This window comes from Verruconis gallopava, assembly GCF_000836295.1.
Source record: "Verruconis gallopava strain CBS 43764 unplaced genomic scaffold supercont1.1, whole genome shotgun sequence".
Taxonomy (NCBI): domain Eukaryota; kingdom Fungi; phylum Ascomycota; class Dothideomycetes; order Venturiales; family Sympoventuriaceae; genus Verruconis; species Verruconis gallopava.
The window spans coordinates 860,821-876,774 of record NW_015622137.1 but is presented as its reverse complement, the minus strand read 5'-3'; the positions used below and the strand labels follow the sequence as shown (position 1 = coordinate 876,774).

Here is a 15,954-nt window from a genome sequence, read left to right as displayed (position 1 = left end):
TCCTTCCCTTCGTTGCCACGGTCTCCGGCAAGGCTTGGAATCACTAGAGCTACAGAGCCACACCAGGGCCGGCGAGTCATCGCTCAATTAGGTAAAGAAAAGTCGTGAAGATCACTTTTTGCCAAGTGCTGAAGCTTTTGTAGCTAGGCTGGCTCCACACGGAAACAGAGAGCAGGGATTTGTTATGTAGATGAACGTCACATATAGACAAGGGAACGGCATGATTAAACTCGTAAAGATATCAAGAGCAGCATGCAATATGAAAATCCCGTTGCCATATCGATACTCCATTCGGCTCATTTCAAAACTCCTAGACGGCAACCAAACGCACATTCTCCGCTCCAGATCCTCGGATCCACAACGACATATTATGAAAATGCAGCACAGATGAATGCGCTTCTCCCCATGCTTATTTGATGATAAAGGACGCGTTTGTGGAAATTTCGATAAAAGGAGGCAAAAGGAGATTTGAGTTCAGGAAGCGCAATTATGTAGACAATGAACAGTTGGAAAAGGTAAAAAAGCAAGAGGACGCCCGATGCGAAAAATTGAGAGAGCCCCCCATATTTCCCTGCTCTCTCTGCTGCCGCCGGAGATCAGGGAGGAGAAAGACTGCGCTCACTTCGCATTCTGGGGTTCGGGTATCTTTTTCAGTTCTGCGCAGACCAGTGTCATCTCCCCGACCCTTCATCAACCCGCATTTGCCCAAGTAATTCTGAGGAACGTAGGTATGACTGCGAAAAAAAAAAAAGAAAACATGGCCATAAGTCTTTGAATCATTGGTTCAAACGCAGAATGTGCGTTGGTTGGATGCACCATGCCTGTCGATCTTTATCTGGGAGATGCGTAGGTCAGCGTCTATTGTTGACGATGGCCAGGCATCTGGTTGTGAGGCATGGGAGGATATTGGTTCTGTCCTGAAAGATAGTTCTGATACTGCATGGCCTGTTCCGGTGTCATGGGCTGCTGGGCCATGTTGCCACCACCGTACGGCAAACCGCCCTGAGGCGGCATCGCGCCGCGCTGAACTTGGTTGTGAGCGTTGTCATCAGGCGACTCTACAGGAGCACCGTCGTCGATGCCGTTCGCGTCATTGCCTTGTGGCTCGGGCGCGTTCAAGCATGCCTGCAATCGCGTTAGCGACGCGTCGAATTCGTGTCGCCAGCATGAAGTCTCACCTGGATGAGATTTTTGCCCTCTGGCTTCGTGACCAAAGGCTGTAGCTTTGGCGTCGTGAATGTGTAGACCAAACCAGTTTCGGAGACGACGAGCAGCAAAACTTGGGTGCCGGTGAGGACGGACAACTCGTAAGCCTAGCGCGACGCGAAGGTTAGCTTTCTGAGATGCGATCACACAATGCAGTACGATGCAGTACAACGCGCTGCATGACGAAGCGCGATGGACGTGACAGGTGAGAAGGCGGATGGCAAAGGTAAAAGGAAAAAAAAATTTTTTCTGGACGCGACGTACCTTCTTCATGATACCGGCTTTGCGCTTCGAGAAGGTGATGTGCCGCCTCGATTTGTCCTGAATGAACTTGATCTCGATCTTGCGACGCTCACGACCTGGCTTATCTTCGTCATCATCGTCGTCGTCGGCCGCTGCTCCGCGTGGTCGCTTCACACCGCGCGAGGCTGCATCCACGCCGTTGTTGCCGTTCTGGTCGTCATGACTGGGCGAGGCATTGGGATCATGCTCGGTTATCTCGGTGGCCATTGTGGAGCGGAAGAGACAAGTGCTCTCGATGCTGTACGAATTAGGAAATTGGTGTTTATTTGACTTTAACTGTATGCGGTCGTCAGCAGATGCTGAAGGTGGGGATGTGCTTCGGCAACGGAGCGAGAAGGGCGATTTGCAGGACGGGAAAGCGAGCAGAGAACGGACCAGCAAGAAGCGACGCGACGAATGAGGCGACGGAGAGGTCGCAAGCAGATGGAATTTACCTGCGACAGTACGAAAGGCTGTGCCTGATGGTGGATGAATGTGGTTAGAGAGGGCCGGAAAGAGGAAAAGGGCAGTGACAGTTTAAGGGTTTGAGTGGGTGACCGGGAGGCTGGAAAGAAAAGATGAGAAGGGAAGGCGCTTGGGGGGGTTTGGGGCCAGTCCAGCACAGGAGGGGGCGCGCTAGAGGTGGAGGCAGCAAGGTGTCGCGCTGCGTGTGATAGGTAGAGCCAGTGGCCAGTCGTAGCGCGCAGTCGGGGCGTGCAAGCAGTCGGGGCGTGCAGCCAAACGGCGGGTTGCCCTCACTCCGCAATCCTCTCACGCCCGTGACCGCCCCTCGCGCTCCCAGCTTCTCGATGGCGAGCCTTGGATGGCCGTTGGGTGAGGGATGAAGAATGGCCGGATGGTTGCTTGGTTGGCTGACTGGCCGGCAAGGTGGAGCTCCGTTTCGATCGGTGCTTCCCTTTCCTCTTTCCAGGTCCAGTTCCAGTTCCAAAGCATCGTACCCGTGAGCGAGAGATGAAACCCGGTCCCATCCAGTGAGTGCAGGCGTTTCTGCCGTGCTGAAGTGACCGCCGTCGAGACGACCGTCACAAACAGTAAAGAACTTAAAAGCCCAGAGGCGCACAAACACTGAACAGGAAAAGCGTCTTTCCCCTTCTGCTGCAGTCCGGCAGTACACACGACCCCACGCAGAGGCTACCAGAGGCAGCACACAAACGGCTGAGCACTGATGAGAGACTGCGCAGTGGTGGCTGCCTGTCTGCCGTGTCCGTGCCGGGTGAGCGCGCCCTGGAAGTCGTAGCTGTGTGCTGGGCCGGGCCTGCCCCCGAAGGAAAGGCGGTCTGGAAGGGCGAGGGGAAGGGCGGAGGGACGGAGGGAGCACTGCAGCGCAGCTCCCGTCGTGGCCACGGCCGACGCTGAGGGTGCTGTCGCCGAGGAAGGCGAGCCGCACAGATGACCGGCACGACGCAAAGGGGGGAAAAGTAACGCTCAAAGCAGATAGGTGCGTGGAGGGCGAGTCCTGAAGGAGAGAATCCTTACCTGAAGTCCTTCAGCTGCACCGCCTGCGACGTGGAGACTTGCGAGTGTACTTTTAGGTTAGTGAAAGAGTGTTTTGGGAAAGCTCAGACGAGGAGGGGGAGAAGGGGAGCAGGCGCCTTTTCAGACTGGAAAAATCCTAGGCCGGCCTGGGTCCGACCGCGCCTGCCCAAGATGGCCCCGTCTCGCTGTCGTTGCTGGCCGGGCCGTCATTGGTGGATCCCAGCCTCGTCCGAAGCGGACATCTGCCCTGCGGCCTGCTGCCTCGCCCGCGCCGGCGCAGTCTTTGGCAAGATGACAACAATGTTAGTCATCACGCCTGCACACGGCCTGCGCCAGTGCTTTGCCTCCCCCTACCACCCTGCTCACAGCCGGCTCCTGGTTCCCTGCTCCGGTCTTCGCTGCTGGTTGCAACCGTCCATCGGGTCCCAAGTCGACAGCGTGCGATCGTCGCCACGGCACACACTCCCACCACCACCACCACCCCCCGCCCCGGTTCCCGGACACGCGCGAGTGGCCCGCGACACACCTGACACGTTGAACCAGCAATGATGGTGGAATGCAACATGTCTGACGTGCGATGCGATGACATTGTGGTGATACGTGATTTTCTTCGGGCCAATGGTATAACGCAGCGGACAGGAGGGCTCTTGATGGCCATCGATGCGTCTTCTCCTCAACATATGGTTCTTTGGAAGCACAGATCGACCTCAGCTTGACCGAAGTGAGTTTAGCTGTTGCCATGCCGGGAGTGGCACCACCGTGGCTGCGCCGGTGTATCACAATCGTTGGTCCGTCCATCTTAGAATCACGTGACGGCGGGCAGCCGTCCAAAGGAGCTCGAAGCCTTCAAGCCTTGAAACCTTGAAGCCTTGTTGGCTGAAAACCTAGGAAGCCAGGCATCCTTTTGACGACGAAACGCTCGCATTTGAGCGCGGAAATAACCGAAACAAACACGACACGGATTCTGTACAAGAGCACTCCGTATATGATGACGATAACAAGCCAAACGCTGCCACGGAAGTTCCAGGCATCTCCGGTAAATTTAAGACCACGACGACCCCCGGCTCGACAGCGACCAGCCGTTGCAGCAGACAGAAGCGCTCAACACGTGATCTCACTTATCTGCCGTCTCTTGGACATTCTCCTCTGGCTTTTACTTAACAACGTGCAAGTGTACATACACGCATTGTATAGACGATGTAAGAGGGATGCGGCATGAAATACAAACTTTGCGTCGTGCCCGTAGCCGCGTCCCCTACTCGCAATCGTCTTCGCTCCGTTTGGAAATTGAAGGTTGTTCGACATCACGAACCGCGCAGGGATTGGACGCTTTCCTATGCGTCGACCAGCCGTTTAGTTTGGGCGTCCCTGTTTCAGAAGTGCGCCAGCGCCCTCCTCGTCATAGGCTCCCACGTCTTTCGCACAATGCGTTTTGGAGGCTCAACCGTTGGCAGGGTGGCTAATCGGCTTCGCACATAGGCATTCTGAGCCCACTCGCAGCCCACCAATGCAATGTCGATGTACGCTTTTCTGCACACCCGCTGCCAACCTGAGCAAAAGACTGGAGAACGAGGACCAGCGCTTTGCTGTCCAATTGATCATGTCCAGATATGCGCAACCGCGTTTTGGCCCACGTAGGCGCCATCTTTTGCATAGCTAGGGCCGAAAAAAAAAAAACGAGCAGAAGAGCTCGAGATGCTCCTAGGGCCGGTCTCCTGACATCTCCACTTCAACTCTCTCCTGTCACCACCCTGAAACGGGAGTTGCGCGGCCAAGGAAACGCGACCGCCCAAGTAAATCGTCGCCCTTTAGAAACATGCCCACCCCTTCCGGACCGTGACGGGCTCTCTTTTGACCACACGCTTCCCACTCCTTGGCTTCGATGCTGTTTTGGATCTCCTTCGAGAGAGTCTTTCCATTCACTTATACCCTTTTCCGTTCTTACGCTGCTGCCCTAGACGGCATTTTTTCCTAGATCCCCATCATCGAGGCGAGAGAGCAGGCGCTCCGTCGTCGATACCTTACGTTCGCTATACTTCGCACAGATCGAATATCTTCAAGTCCATTCCAGCCCGGAGCTGTCGACTCGTCGACTCGGATTCCCGATTTTACCACAAGTCCACCCTCAAGATCTAAAAGGCCTATCCATCAGAAGCACCTTGACGACCTTTTTCTTCCTTTCTTCCCTAGCAGCAGGGCTCCCTCTCGGTTCGTCTAACCGTCAGGATGAACAAGCTTATGCTCACCTTCCTCGTGGTGAACTTCCTGTTCCTGGTCTGCGCAGGTCTTCTTCTCGGCTTCTGTCTGGTCGGCGAGCAACAAGAACGTGGGACCAAGACAGTCGACAATGTGGCCTTCGATGTGCTCCTGACGGAGTGCCCGTTAACCGGTACGCAAAACCGCTCGAGATTTTTCTCTTTGTAAGAGAAACGGCCACTGTGCAAAGCTAACACAACAGTTCTGAAGCCGGCGTCGTGAACTCGATCTTCATGTTCTTCACTTTCGTCCTGTCTCTACCTGCCCTCGCTCTTCCCATGAACCGCGGCTGGCTTAAACTCCAGGGCGTCCTCGTCGTTTTCAACGCCCTCTTCACGCTCATTCTCGGCCTCTTCATCTGGTTCGACACGCTGCAGACGCGCAAGAACCTCCTGAACGTGTGGGGGAACCAGTCTACGCAGGTCCAGTCCCTTCTGCAGCAGCGTTTCCAGTGCTGCGGCTACTTGAACAGCATGTCCCCCCCGTTCATCGTCGACAGCGTGTGTCCGGACGCGGCCACCGCCAGCCAGAAGCAGGGCTGTGCCAAACCATTCGCCTCCTTTGCAAACACCTACCTCGACTTGATTTTCACCGCCGCCTTCGGCATCGTCGGCGTTGACGTACTGCTCTTGCTGTGCGTGACCATGATCGTCAAGTACCGCGCAGAGCTGGAGCGCTACAGACACATCGACGAGAAGGTGGGCAACTACTGAGTAGTTTGCCTTCCTTTTTTTGGTGTACAAGTCTTTTTTTTTCCATCCCTTCATTTTCTCTTCACACGAGCAAGCGGAACTTTGGGCCTGCCCTGGCGTTCTACGCCGGCTTAGCCTCACTCTTTTTTTTTCTCTTGAAGTACAAGGAGTGGGCAGGAGGAGGGAGGGAAGATGTAGAGCTGAGGCCCGCGCAAGCATTTAGACGGAGAGACTTCGACAGCAGTCAAAGGGGCCTCGTGAGACCAGAGAGGATTTTAGACTGGTGATGCTTCAATCGAGAGGGGAATCCAATGTACACTTTTTGCGAGTTCATGAGGACAACGCAGGTAATGGCAAGTGAAACTGTTCATCATCGCGAGAAGAAAGTGTTTAAGATGAAAGGGGGAGGGGAAATGAAAAAAATAGAAAAGGGTCACCAAATGAGATATTCACGTCCCCTCCTTTTCTGCTTTGATCCTCTCCTTCGTTGTGAAAGAAGGCGACTGTGACGAGGACGTACTTTCTGTTCAGAGAACCACACCCAACAAAACCTCCCCCCCCCCCCCCCCCTGGTGTATATTCTGTGCGTCCGCGCGCGTGTCCGCCGCTCCCAACGACTCGTTCAGAGCCGCCTTCTCTGCTTCTCAGCCGCGCGCTGGACCGCGTGCCAAAAAGACCCATCTTCGGCTCCTCTAGGACGAAGCCGTCATCGCATACGTGTGTGTCTCAACCCCGTGTCTGCATCTTGCTCCCAGGTCGGCGCGGGCCGAGCCAAAGCAAGCGAAACTCGCCAAGCGTGAAGCGGTCCCATACACGGGCGACACGACGGGCCGGTTTTTTTTTTTTTTTTGGCGGGTAAAAAATATATGTATGCTTGCTTTTCTTTCCTTGACGAATGCGCTTGTGGAAAACAGGAGGGCCGATCACACATCATTGGCACATCGGTCTCGTTCTTGACGGACGAGGCTGCTCCGCGTCGGCGGCGTTGGGCGGGCTACAAAGTCCCAGCCGGGAGACTACGAGTGTTGACCATGGGTCTGGGTCTCTATTTATCACGACGTGGGAGCGTGGGCGGCTTGAGGTCTCCGCTAGGTTGAGCTCGGCCGTTTGTACGGAGGTAGACGACAGAAAAAGTTAAAGCGGTGGAAAGGCTACAGGAGCGTTGGATCCAGAGTACATATCGAAAGAAGGTGGAGAAATATATCTCCTCCCCCCCCCCAAAAAAAAGTTGGTACAAAAAAAAATGCCAGCGTTGGCCCTGTTATGTGTTATTTGCTCTAAAATACTCGCACACTATACATGTAATATGACCTCTTCTCCATGGAGGAGACGATACATGTATATTAATGAGGCCTTTGGCCACTCTTTTCAAAGAAAACAAAATGGTGCTTTTTTTTTGGGAAACAACTCTTCTTTCCGGGATAACGCCAGCGCGGACTTTCCGAATGCAAAAGGGTTCCCACTCAATCTAGGGGAATGCCTTCGTACTCGCCGTAACCAAGCGCCAAGTTCATGTTCTCTGCGAGAGCCGTGTCAGTTTAATGTATTCATGGCTTTTGCAGTCCATTAGAGGGAAGACTTACGCAAGCACTGCGTTGCCGCACCCTTCAACAAGTTGTCGATCGTTGCATTGACAATGACCCTCTTTCCGCTGGAGTGTACCGCAAACCCGCCAACCTCGACACCGTGCTTACCAGCAATGTTTTTGACGAGAGGCGACTCGCCCACAACCTTGATCAGCTTTTCGCCGGCGTACCTGTCCTGGTAAAGCTGTCGGATGTCGCGGGACTTCATCTCTTGTTTGAGCGGAATATTGATCGTGTGGTGGATACCTTGGAACCAGACCGCAACGTGTGGGATGAAAGCCACAGATCTGCCCAGCTGCTTGCTTATTTCACGCTCGTGAATATGATCCGTCAAGCTATATGGCATGAGGTTGTTGGTGAGCAGCTTCACGTCGTTCTTAGGGCTCGGCTTCGTGCCTGCACCAGAGTATCCGGACACGCCAAAGACGGTAGGTTCAGCGCCGATAAATTCCAAAATCGGAGCGATGCCGATTTGAGCGGCGGTAGCGTAACATCCTGGGTTAGAGATACGAGTGGCACTAGCAATCGCTGAACGATCCACTAGCTCGGGAAGACCATATGTCCAGCGGTCATCAAATCTGTAGTCCGCACTCAGGTCGATTACAAGAGTATCCTCCTTGCCAGCGGCATCGATGGCGTCTACGTATGGCTTGCACACGCCATTAGGAAGAGCCATGACCCAGCAGTCGATCTCACCCTTCTCAGCCATTCGTCGAACATCGTCTGGCGTCAAGTTCTCGTACGTGATCTCACGCTTGTTGTAGCCCTCTAGCTTTTTACCCGCAAGCTCACGAGATGAGACGTGTCGCAGATCCATATTCGGGTGGTTATTGAGCAGTTCGATGAGTGCCTGTCCAGTGTACCCACGTGCGCCAATGAGCGCAACTTTTGCAGGCCAATCGCGACTCTTCTGCTTGTTGCCGAAAGGGGGATTGGGGTTGGTCGTTGTGGCATATCCCCTAGTAAGGACGTTTGCCGCTCTCTGTCGGATGCCTGCTCTCTTACTCTGGAAAGCTAAGCCATTGGTGCCGCGCACGTTGGAATGGAAGCCAGAAGAAGGATGCGCGATGGTATGATAAGATGCTGCCGCCTGTGCCCTCTCAGCTCGTTGAGCGTTTGCAGTCTCCCGTATCCTCGCAGCCGCGTTTGCGGCGCGATGAAGCTGGGATTCGAGGTTAATGTCCCCAAACATGCGACGACCGTGCTGGACAAACTCCTTCATGAGTTCGCCAACTTCGGTGACGCTTTCAATGCCGTACCAAAACAAAACTTCGCCATCCCTTGCTACGCTGCCATCAGCCTTGTCGAAGAACCAAGTTAGGTTCTCGTCGTTCTGGTTAACGGTCCACATAAGTTTGGGATAGTCCTTCTTCAGGTTCTGGAACACGTTGTCCGCGATGTTGGTTAGCCAGCCTGACTTGGTAACGGTAAAGGTCGCCAGGTGAGCGATAGACGAGTTGCCCTGTGGCGGAAGCACTATACCTAGTGCATCCATATGCTCGTCGAAGTACGCCTTGAAAGGCTTGGATCTTAGGTCATTAACGTATCGGTCGACGACTGCGCGCGCGTCAAGCCCTTCTCGATCACGGACGAGGACCTGCTTAAGGTTGTCCAGATTTCCCAGTTCTTTGAGTGATGTTGCGGTGTTTAACTTTGTGCCCCGTCGAATCAACGTGCCAGCGCCAGTGTCGGTGAAGAGCTCGCGTTGCAGGTGGTCTGGGTGAATGATAGCAACGCTTGAAGACTTTGGTAGATCATCCAGCAGTGCCTTTATCTCCTTTATCTTTAGTCGCGTGCCGTACTTGACCCATGGCTGCTTCAGAAGATCCTCGTATTCCTCGTCCAGGTTGATTGCGGAGATCTTCTCTCTGGTCACTCCATGGAACAGGCCACCTTTTTCTGATGTGTATATGATTTTCAGCGGTTCGATGGCTCTCGCGATCTCGCCTGCTGCCACGTCGGCGTTGACGTTGAGAACCTGACCATTTACTGTCTCCGCCATGGAGGTGAGCACCGGCAAGCAACCAGCGGCAATAGCGGCCTCGATGGGCTTCTTGTTGACATGCGTAATCTTGCCAACAAGCTTGTACTTGTCCTTGTCCAAGAAGTCTGCCGTCAACACGCCCGAAGTGATGGGCCACGCCTGGACGCCTCGGTCGCCCAGCGCCTGAACAAGCTTGAGGTTCTCTTCCAAAAACAGCTTGCGAGCGATCCCCAGCGTTTTCTCGTCTGTGATCCGGATGCCCTCCTCATACTCTGGCTCAATCCCTGCATCTTCCAGGATCTTGTTCATCTGTGGTCCTGCACCGTGGACGATGACAGGATACAAGCCCATGTGGTAGAGTTGCGACAAGGCATTGCACAAGCTTTCTAGATGGTCCGTCAGGATCGCACCGCCGACCTTGATAACGGCAAACTGCGGTGAAGCCACGGAGCTGAACTGCGCCAGATACTGCTGGATCTCTCGCTTGGAGCCAATGTTGCTCAGCACGCTGATGACAGCAGACCGAGCCGAGCTGGACGAGTCCACCGCGGCATATTGGCGGGTCTGCAAAGCGGCTGCTCCTGCGCGGACTACGACTTGTCGACCGCAAGCTGTCGCGGAGAAGGGTAGGAATCGGCGAACGGCTCGAGACGCAGAGGTCGCGCCTCGTTGGCGGGTGACGCACAGCATTTTGTGCGTCTTTGTTTCGGTGGAAAGTGCAGAGCTTCCGGCAGGTCGAGCTGGGTCAATTGAAAAGCGTCAGACGACTTTGTCCACAGAGTCCACTGCGGGCCTGTTCGGAGCGTGACGTACAGTCAACCTCAGTGGTGCCGAAGCCAGTCGCCTCCCAAGACCAGTCACACCGCTTGCGGGGAGAATGGCGGCGACGGCGGATCGCCCAATCAAGACCAGAGGGTGCACGGAGAAGGGGAGGAAACCAAGGCGAGCGGAGAGGAACAAAAGGAACGAGCAATTGGGTTCGTCGAAGCAAAGACGCCGCTGCTTGATGTCTGCGGTCAAGCCTGGTGCCCTCAAGCTTAAATTTTTTTTGACTCGCCCTGTCCTGCGCATGTCTCGACCGTCAGCCCGCCGCTTTCGCTCGTCGGCTGGATGGCTGATCCCAGACGTGCGCGCACCAGCGATGGCGTGTGTGGGGCAAAGTATGCACGGCAAAGTTTTCGCAAAGCGCTCACATGGCGACCTTATTCTTTCATTCCGAGCCCCAGAATTTTCTTGGGCTTCGCTTTCTGAATGGCTGGAGATCGTACCGTTGCCCGTACTGATTAGATTCAATCGCGATAAAGCACTTCTCGACTCCTCCACCGCTTCTCGTCTCTGTATCGTCTCCGTGCCTGTTCATGTCCACATCCCAACATCAAGCCACGCACAACAGAAGCTGCACCATGAAAAGCGAAGGGCGCCCGTGCCTGTTCGCTCGGCAGAGATCACTGGTGCTTGGACAGTCTGCTTCCCCCTTCCTTTGTCCGACTCGGCTTAAACCTGCCGTGGCGTGAGGTCTGAGCGACGAGGTCGCAAACTCAGATGATCAGTTCGACAAACCGACCCGCTGGCCTACTGCCGCTGCTGCTGCGCCGTCGGCTTGTCTTTACTAGCGAGCCGCTCGCCGCGGATGACAGGTCCTGCGCAGAAAGGTCTTTGGCCTGCTGCAGCTTTCGAATCATTTTGATTCTAATCGACTCCACTTGCCGCTGCACTTGATCCGCCTCGAATTTCTGACCATTGCATTCAAGTGCATGAACCAGAATGTCAAAACTCACGAGGGTGTCGGGGTGGTCATCTCCAAGTACTCTCCTCCTTGTAGCCAACACCTTCCTCCCCACCTTCACGGCTTCATCGTGCTTCCCTTGGCTATTCAGCGTGTTAGCGAGGTTGCTCATGGTTATGAGAGTTTCGCGATGTTCCTCGCCTAGCATCTTTATTCTTAGATCAAGCACTTCCTGGTACAGATTTGCTGCTGCGTCGTAGTCTTTTTGACTATTCAGCACGTTTGCCAAGTTGTTTCTGCTCGTCAATGTATTTGGATCTTTCTGGTCCACAACTGTCGTCGCCTTCTCTACCACCTGTTGCAGAATCTCTTTCGCTTCATCATGCTTCCCTTTCTGACTCAATATGTCAGCCAAGTTTTCTCTGCTCATTAGTGTCTCTATATGATCCTCGCCCAGCGTCTCGATCCTTCCTGCAAGGACTTGCGTGTGTATTTTTTCCGCCTCGTCTATATTCCCACGAAACCGCAGCACAAGAGCTAGATTGTGCATATTCGTGAGCGTGGAGCGATGCTGTTCTCCTAACAGTTGCTTGCTTAGCTCCAGAGCTCGTCGGTGCATGTTCTCGGCTGCCTCGTACTTCCCTCTGTTCTCGAGCACCAGCCCCAGGATTCCGGTAATGACCATGGATGGAATATCTCCACCGCTAGAAATCTTAATACGGATATCCAGGGCTTTTGTCAGCATATCTTCTGCTTGCTCGAAGAGTCCCTGCCGCCAAGCAAACCAACCAGCATTGTGGAGTACCATAGCCGAGTTTACGTTGGCTTCGTCATTCGGCGGCTGCGTGTCCAAGATGACCGAAACATGCGGATACAATGTCCTGCACCTGTCCCAATTTATATACTCTCCATTCGGAAATTCTGAAGCCATGATATGAACAAATGCTTCGTATACTCTCTTCTCGGCATCGATTGAACGCAGCCATTCTCGAGTGGCAAGTTGTACTATGCCGTGCATGTTGAGGGCATCCATCGATTCCGTGACTTTGGCGAGGGAGAATGCACGAAGCACCTCTACGTCTCTGCTGTAATCGAACTGAGCTTTATGCAGGTCATCTTTTGGTGCATCGTGATCCATGATATAGCCCACATCTCCATAACGGCGGGCCATGAATTCTGGAATGCCCTGGCGATTAAAGAAGCTCATGAATGACAATAATGTTGCTGCCGATGGCCACTTCCTTTGGATATGCTCGAACGACACCTGCCAGGATGCAAGTACAGAGTCTGGAGCATGGTGGTCGCGACGTATGTCTAAGGTAGATTTATGGAGTAATTGCACTCGCTTTTTCGTCTCCTTCAGATGGGCCATGTAAGCTTGAGTGGAAATCCTAGGGCGGCTTTCATTGATGTACGCAGCTGCATGGACTAGAGCAAGCGGGATCGATTCGAGGGCATCAATTAGTTCCTCTGCATGGTCGACTGTCACGTCTGCTAGTTTGGCTCCTAATAGCTGCATGGCTTCTTGTTTGCTCATGATGTCTACAAGGATGATGTCCTGTGGGCGACCAACTATGTCTCGGGCTATATCCATGTTGCGAGAGGTAACTAATATCGCTCCGTTGTCACTCTGAGGTAGCCATGATGCGAGGGAGATATCTTGTCCGCCTGTGTGTGATGGGACTTTCATCTCATCGTCAACATTGTCTAAGATCAGTAGCCAATCTCCCACATCTTCGTTACTGAACCAGTTTCGAACGCGCGAGAAAAACTCCGACGAAGTACCAGATTGAGATAAGCCAATCCTTTCTGCCATCTTGTAGACGTCTTCTTCGAACCGTGCCGAATGGCTTGCGTGCACCCAGAATATCCATGCTTTTGACGCTCGGCGTCGGACTCTATGCGCGTATTCGATAGCCAGCTGTGACTTGCCGACACCGCCAAGTCCAACAAGTGCTGCGCGACCTGCTGGACGCATGCATATTGTATCTACCTTGTCAAGGATTCTTCCATCTTTGCTACTTCGCTCGACGAAGTCTTCATCTTTGCGGAAGGGAACGTTTGAGAACGGCTTGGGTGGGGCTTCACTTGTGTTAGCGTACCCTTCTCTTGTCAAGCTAAAGACGGGACGTACCGCGTTCACTAGTCGTGGTCGAGTAGCCCGGAGTCGTAGTTGATTTCATTCCGATATTAGCATTCGCATCTTGTATATCTTTGCCTTTCATGATTTTATGCTCAAGAGGAGCCCATGGGCTCGAAGGATCGAGGAGGAGGGGATTCTCGTTCACTCGGAAAGAAGCGCGCGCGTACCTGCAGACGGGAAGGAAACGGATTGGCGGGGACAAGTAGAGCAAACGTATGTATATTCTATCGCCTTATGGGCATTTGTTACTGTGATCAACTTGCATCATATGGCAAGGAATTAGGCAGATATTAGGCGATGCAAATAGGAACCCCACATGTCTGCGAGGCTGAGCAGCAGGTTGCGAAGATCAGTGAATTTGTTGATCAAGCATGAAAGACCCATACCAAGCATTATTCTTCATTGTAGCAACAGCGTATATATGTACGAAACGATATCATGTCGAGAAGAAGTGTAGCATTTGTGCTTTACACATATAGCCAACCCCTTAGATCATTCGATTGTTGGTTTATCACGAGAATCATAAAGAAAAAAGTCACTGTGTATAGTTGAGGATATTGCAAGGACATGTTCGAGACCACGTTATTGCTAAGACTTCTTCATTGAGTGATACATTATCGTGATGTGCTGCACTGCAGTGGGGCGTAAGTCACATCTGCCGCAAAGAACGCCGTTGGAAAGTAGCAATCCAGATCATTGGCTCCAATTCATCAGTATGTGGTATTGGATACAGAGAGAGAGAGATCTTCACAACATATCAAGAAGCTGTGCTTGCGAGAGGCACAACTCCATTGTATGACTTGTAAAGGATATGGAAACACGCTTCATAATCACACAACCAGTTGTTTCCCTCAACCGCACAGATCCTTAACGTGTAGTAGCGACTGGCATATCACGTTAGCGAGTTCTCTAGACGTTGGGTCGAGGCGTTGTAGACGTACTTGGAACGACAACAACGATGATGACCAAGATGATGATACCCGCAATGATGCACATGCGCATTTTCATATCCTTCCACCACATCTGCTTTCGTACTCTGTTGGCACCACGTCGGAAGCCCTGTGCTGATACGGCAAGGTTATCTGTTTTGTCCTGCAATGAATCTAGACGTTCGCCACGCTCCGAGACTTTGTTGATATTGTCGCGCATGATACCGACTGTGCTGTCAATTTCCTACGAGTTGTTAGCAAGCATGTTCTGATGAATTGCCAAATTCTGATTATTGAAGAGCTTCACTGAAGCTGTACGTGCAATGAAGATGCCGTCGAGGCCTGTGGCTGCGCTGTTGCTCTCGTCGCGGTGGCTATTGCTGTGCTCATGAAGTCATGCATTTCATCCCAATCCAGCGCGACCGTGCATCATGAATAATGGCACTTCTGAAATGTATGAAGCGTAATTTGCGCTTCTTCAACGACATCTACATGTTCCGGGGCTTCCAGTGCACCAGAACGTGTGAGGCAGAGCTCCGTACTCTCCAGCCAAGCCAAAGCGCGGTTGGTATCGCCAAGCTCCGTGTTCAGACTCACGAAGTTGGCTGCCAGACAGCATATGAACATGGCCACAGACTCGAGGCGATAGTGTTAAGGAGTGAAGCTAGTGTGATCATTGGAGGAATAAGAGGAAAATCTACGTACAGCTTGCAGCGCAGCTGTGCGGTTGTTTCCGCTTGTCGCATTGCTAGGCTGAGAAGTCGTGTTTGGAATGTATGGATCGTAAGGTTGAGAGCTCATGGTGCCAGAATTATCGTCGACTTGCGACAGTGTATGTTATCGTATGCAAGAAGAAGATGTGGTGTTGCTGAGGGTTGGCGGACGTTGCGAAGCAAGCGAGCTGACACCTGCGACAGGGAGGGTTTGAGGGCCTGAACGGGATCTTAGGTAGTATGCGCTTGCGTCGGTACGAACAAACTAAAGGACAGCGCAGAGACGTATGCAGTCAAGAAGGTTGTTGATGGTAGAGATGGATGGCTGCGGAACAGAAAGATGTAAAGGTGGTTGGGAGCGTCTTTCTGAGGTTGGTCGGCCTCCGCTTGGAGGGCGAGTGTCACGTGACTATAGGCAACGTAATTGATGATGGGGCTGAGCTGATGGCAAATGGGAGTTGTATTATCAAGAATCCTTCCCAGATTGTATTTCAGCCGAGACGTATGGGAAAACAGCTTTTGCTGTGAACCAAGAAGCCTTGTTCACGATGGTCGTCAAGCCGGTGCAATGGCACGCTGACAGAACACGGGAGGATGACATGTGAGGCTTTCCTGGGGAGAGGACAAAAGTAACGGTGCGACACAGGCACGGCCGAAGGGGAACGACAGCCGGCACGGCCGGGACGACGAAAGACTCGGCGGTCCAGACGAAGCCAAGCCTGGCGCGTACTGCCAAGATGTTTATTCTTTCAAATCTCATACACGAGGCAAGGTGTGCTTTCATGCAGGCCCATGACGGCGTGCGAAACGCAGCGGCGAAGACTGATCTTTTGGCCACGGAGCAGCAGACTGTCCGAAAACAGATCCGTGGCCAGGGCAAATGAGAGAGCCTCGAGCAGCAAAACCCAAGACGGATCGAGGATCACCACGCGGACGACGG

The 15,954-nt window shown here is 53.2% G+C and overlaps 5 protein-coding genes across 9 annotated transcripts; 1 reads left to right on the top strand and 4 right to left on the bottom strand.

Annotated features, from left to right (window-relative positions):
• Positions 1 to 128: 128 nt before the first annotated feature.
• PV09_00328 lies at positions 129 to 3,089 on the bottom strand. 4 transcript variants are annotated; one of them, XM_016353058.1, is made up of 5 exons: positions 2,986 to 3,089; positions 1,885 to 1,967; positions 1,471 to 1,785; positions 1,179 to 1,313; positions 129 to 1,125 (listed from the first exon to the last, which is right to left on the bottom strand). In XM_016353058.1, exons 3-5 carry the CDS (start codon positions 1,714 to 1,716, stop codon positions 859 to 861), a joined length of 648 nt encoding a protein of 215 aa, XP_016219315.1. In that variant the 5' UTR covers positions 1,717 to 1,785; positions 1,885 to 1,967; positions 2,986 to 3,089; the 3' UTR covers positions 129 to 858. The 4 variants fall into 4 exon arrangements, with proteins under 4 accessions (XP_016219315.1, XP_016219316.1, XP_016219314.1 ...); XM_016353059.1 differs by lacking the exon at positions 1,885 to 1,967; XM_016353057.1 differs by lacking the exon at positions 2,986 to 3,089 and having other exon boundaries at positions 1,885 to 2,983.
• Positions 3,090 to 4,651: 1,562 nt separating this feature from the next.
• PV09_00327 (uncharacterized protein) lies at positions 4,652 to 6,436 on the top strand. The gene is made up of 2 exons (XM_016353055.1): positions 4,652 to 5,374; positions 5,452 to 6,436. The coding sequence occupies exons 1-2, from the start codon at positions 5,212 to 5,214 to the stop codon at positions 5,952 to 5,954; spliced, it is 666 nt and encodes a 221-aa protein (XP_016219312.1). The 5' UTR covers positions 4,652 to 5,211; the 3' UTR covers positions 5,955 to 6,436.
• Positions 6,437 to 7,074: 638 nt separating this feature from the next.
• PV09_00326 lies at positions 7,075 to 10,551 on the bottom strand. 2 transcript variants are annotated; one of them, XM_016353054.1, is made up of 3 exons: positions 10,317 to 10,551; positions 7,517 to 10,243; positions 7,075 to 7,452 (listed from the first exon to the last, which is right to left on the bottom strand). In XM_016353054.1, the coding sequence occupies exons 2-3, from the start codon at positions 10,191 to 10,193 to the stop codon at positions 7,397 to 7,399; spliced, it is 2,733 nt and encodes a 910-aa protein (XP_016219311.1). In that variant the 5' UTR covers positions 10,194 to 10,243; positions 10,317 to 10,551; the 3' UTR covers positions 7,075 to 7,396. The 2 variants fall into 2 exon arrangements, with proteins under 2 accessions (XP_016219311.1, XP_016219310.1); XM_016353053.1 differs by having other exon boundaries at positions 7,517 to 10,551.
• A 67-nt stretch (positions 10,552 to 10,618) lies between these two features.
• Positions 10,619 to 13,454, bottom strand: PV09_00325 (uncharacterized protein; the record flags this gene model as incomplete). Its single annotated transcript, XM_016353052.1, has 2 exons — positions 10,619 to 13,311; positions 13,364 to 13,454. 2 exons carry the CDS (start codon positions 13,452 to 13,454, stop codon positions 11,042 to 11,044), a joined length of 2,361 nt encoding a protein of 786 aa, XP_016219309.1. The 3' UTR covers positions 10,619 to 11,041.
• Positions 13,455 to 13,858: 404 nt separating this feature from the next.
• Positions 13,859 to 15,678, bottom strand: PV09_00324 (uncharacterized protein). Its single transcript, XM_016353051.1, has 3 exons — positions 15,007 to 15,678; positions 14,314 to 14,545; positions 13,859 to 14,256 (listed from the first exon to the last, which is right to left on the bottom strand). Exons 1-3 carry the CDS (start codon positions 15,100 to 15,102, stop codon positions 14,240 to 14,242), a joined length of 345 nt encoding a protein of 114 aa, XP_016219308.1. The 5' UTR covers positions 15,103 to 15,678; the 3' UTR covers positions 13,859 to 14,239.
• Between the last annotated feature and the right edge of the window lie 276 nt (positions 15,679 to 15,954).

Coding starts and splice junctions, on each gene's coding strand:
- PV09_00328 (XM_016353058.1), bottom strand. CDS start 1,716: ATGGCCACCGAGATAACCGAGCATGATCCCAATGCCTCGCCCAGTCAT. Junction 1,314..1,470: donor AAGCCGGTATCATGAAGAAG/GTACGTCGCGTC, acceptor GCGTCGCGCTAG/GCTTACGAGTTGTCCGTCCT. Junction 1,126..1,178: donor AGGGCAAAAATCTCATCCAG/GTGAGACTTCAT, acceptor ACGCGATTGCAG/GCATGCTTGAACGCGCCCGA.
- PV09_00326 (XM_016353053.1), bottom strand. CDS start 10,193: ATGCTGTGCGTCACCCGCCAACGAGGCGCGACCTCTGCGTCTCGAGCC. Junction 7,453..7,516: donor TGCGGCAACGCAGTGCTTGC/GTAAGTCTTCCC, acceptor CGGCTCTCGCAG/AGAACATGAACTTGGCGCTT.
- PV09_00327 (XM_016353055.1), top strand. CDS start 5,212: ATGAACAAGCTTATGCTCACCTTCCTCGTGGTGAACTTCCTGTTCCTG. Junction 5,375..5,451: donor GACGGAGTGCCCGTTAACCG/GTACGCAAAACC, acceptor ACAGTTCTGAAG/CCGGCGTCGTGAACTCGATC.
- PV09_00324 (XM_016353051.1), bottom strand. CDS start 15,102: ATGAGCTCTCAACCTTACGATCCATACATTCCAAACACGACTTCTCAG. Junction 14,546..15,006: donor GCACAGCTGCGCTGCAAGCT/GTACGTAGATTT, acceptor AACAACTCGTAG/GAAATTGACAGCACAGTCGG.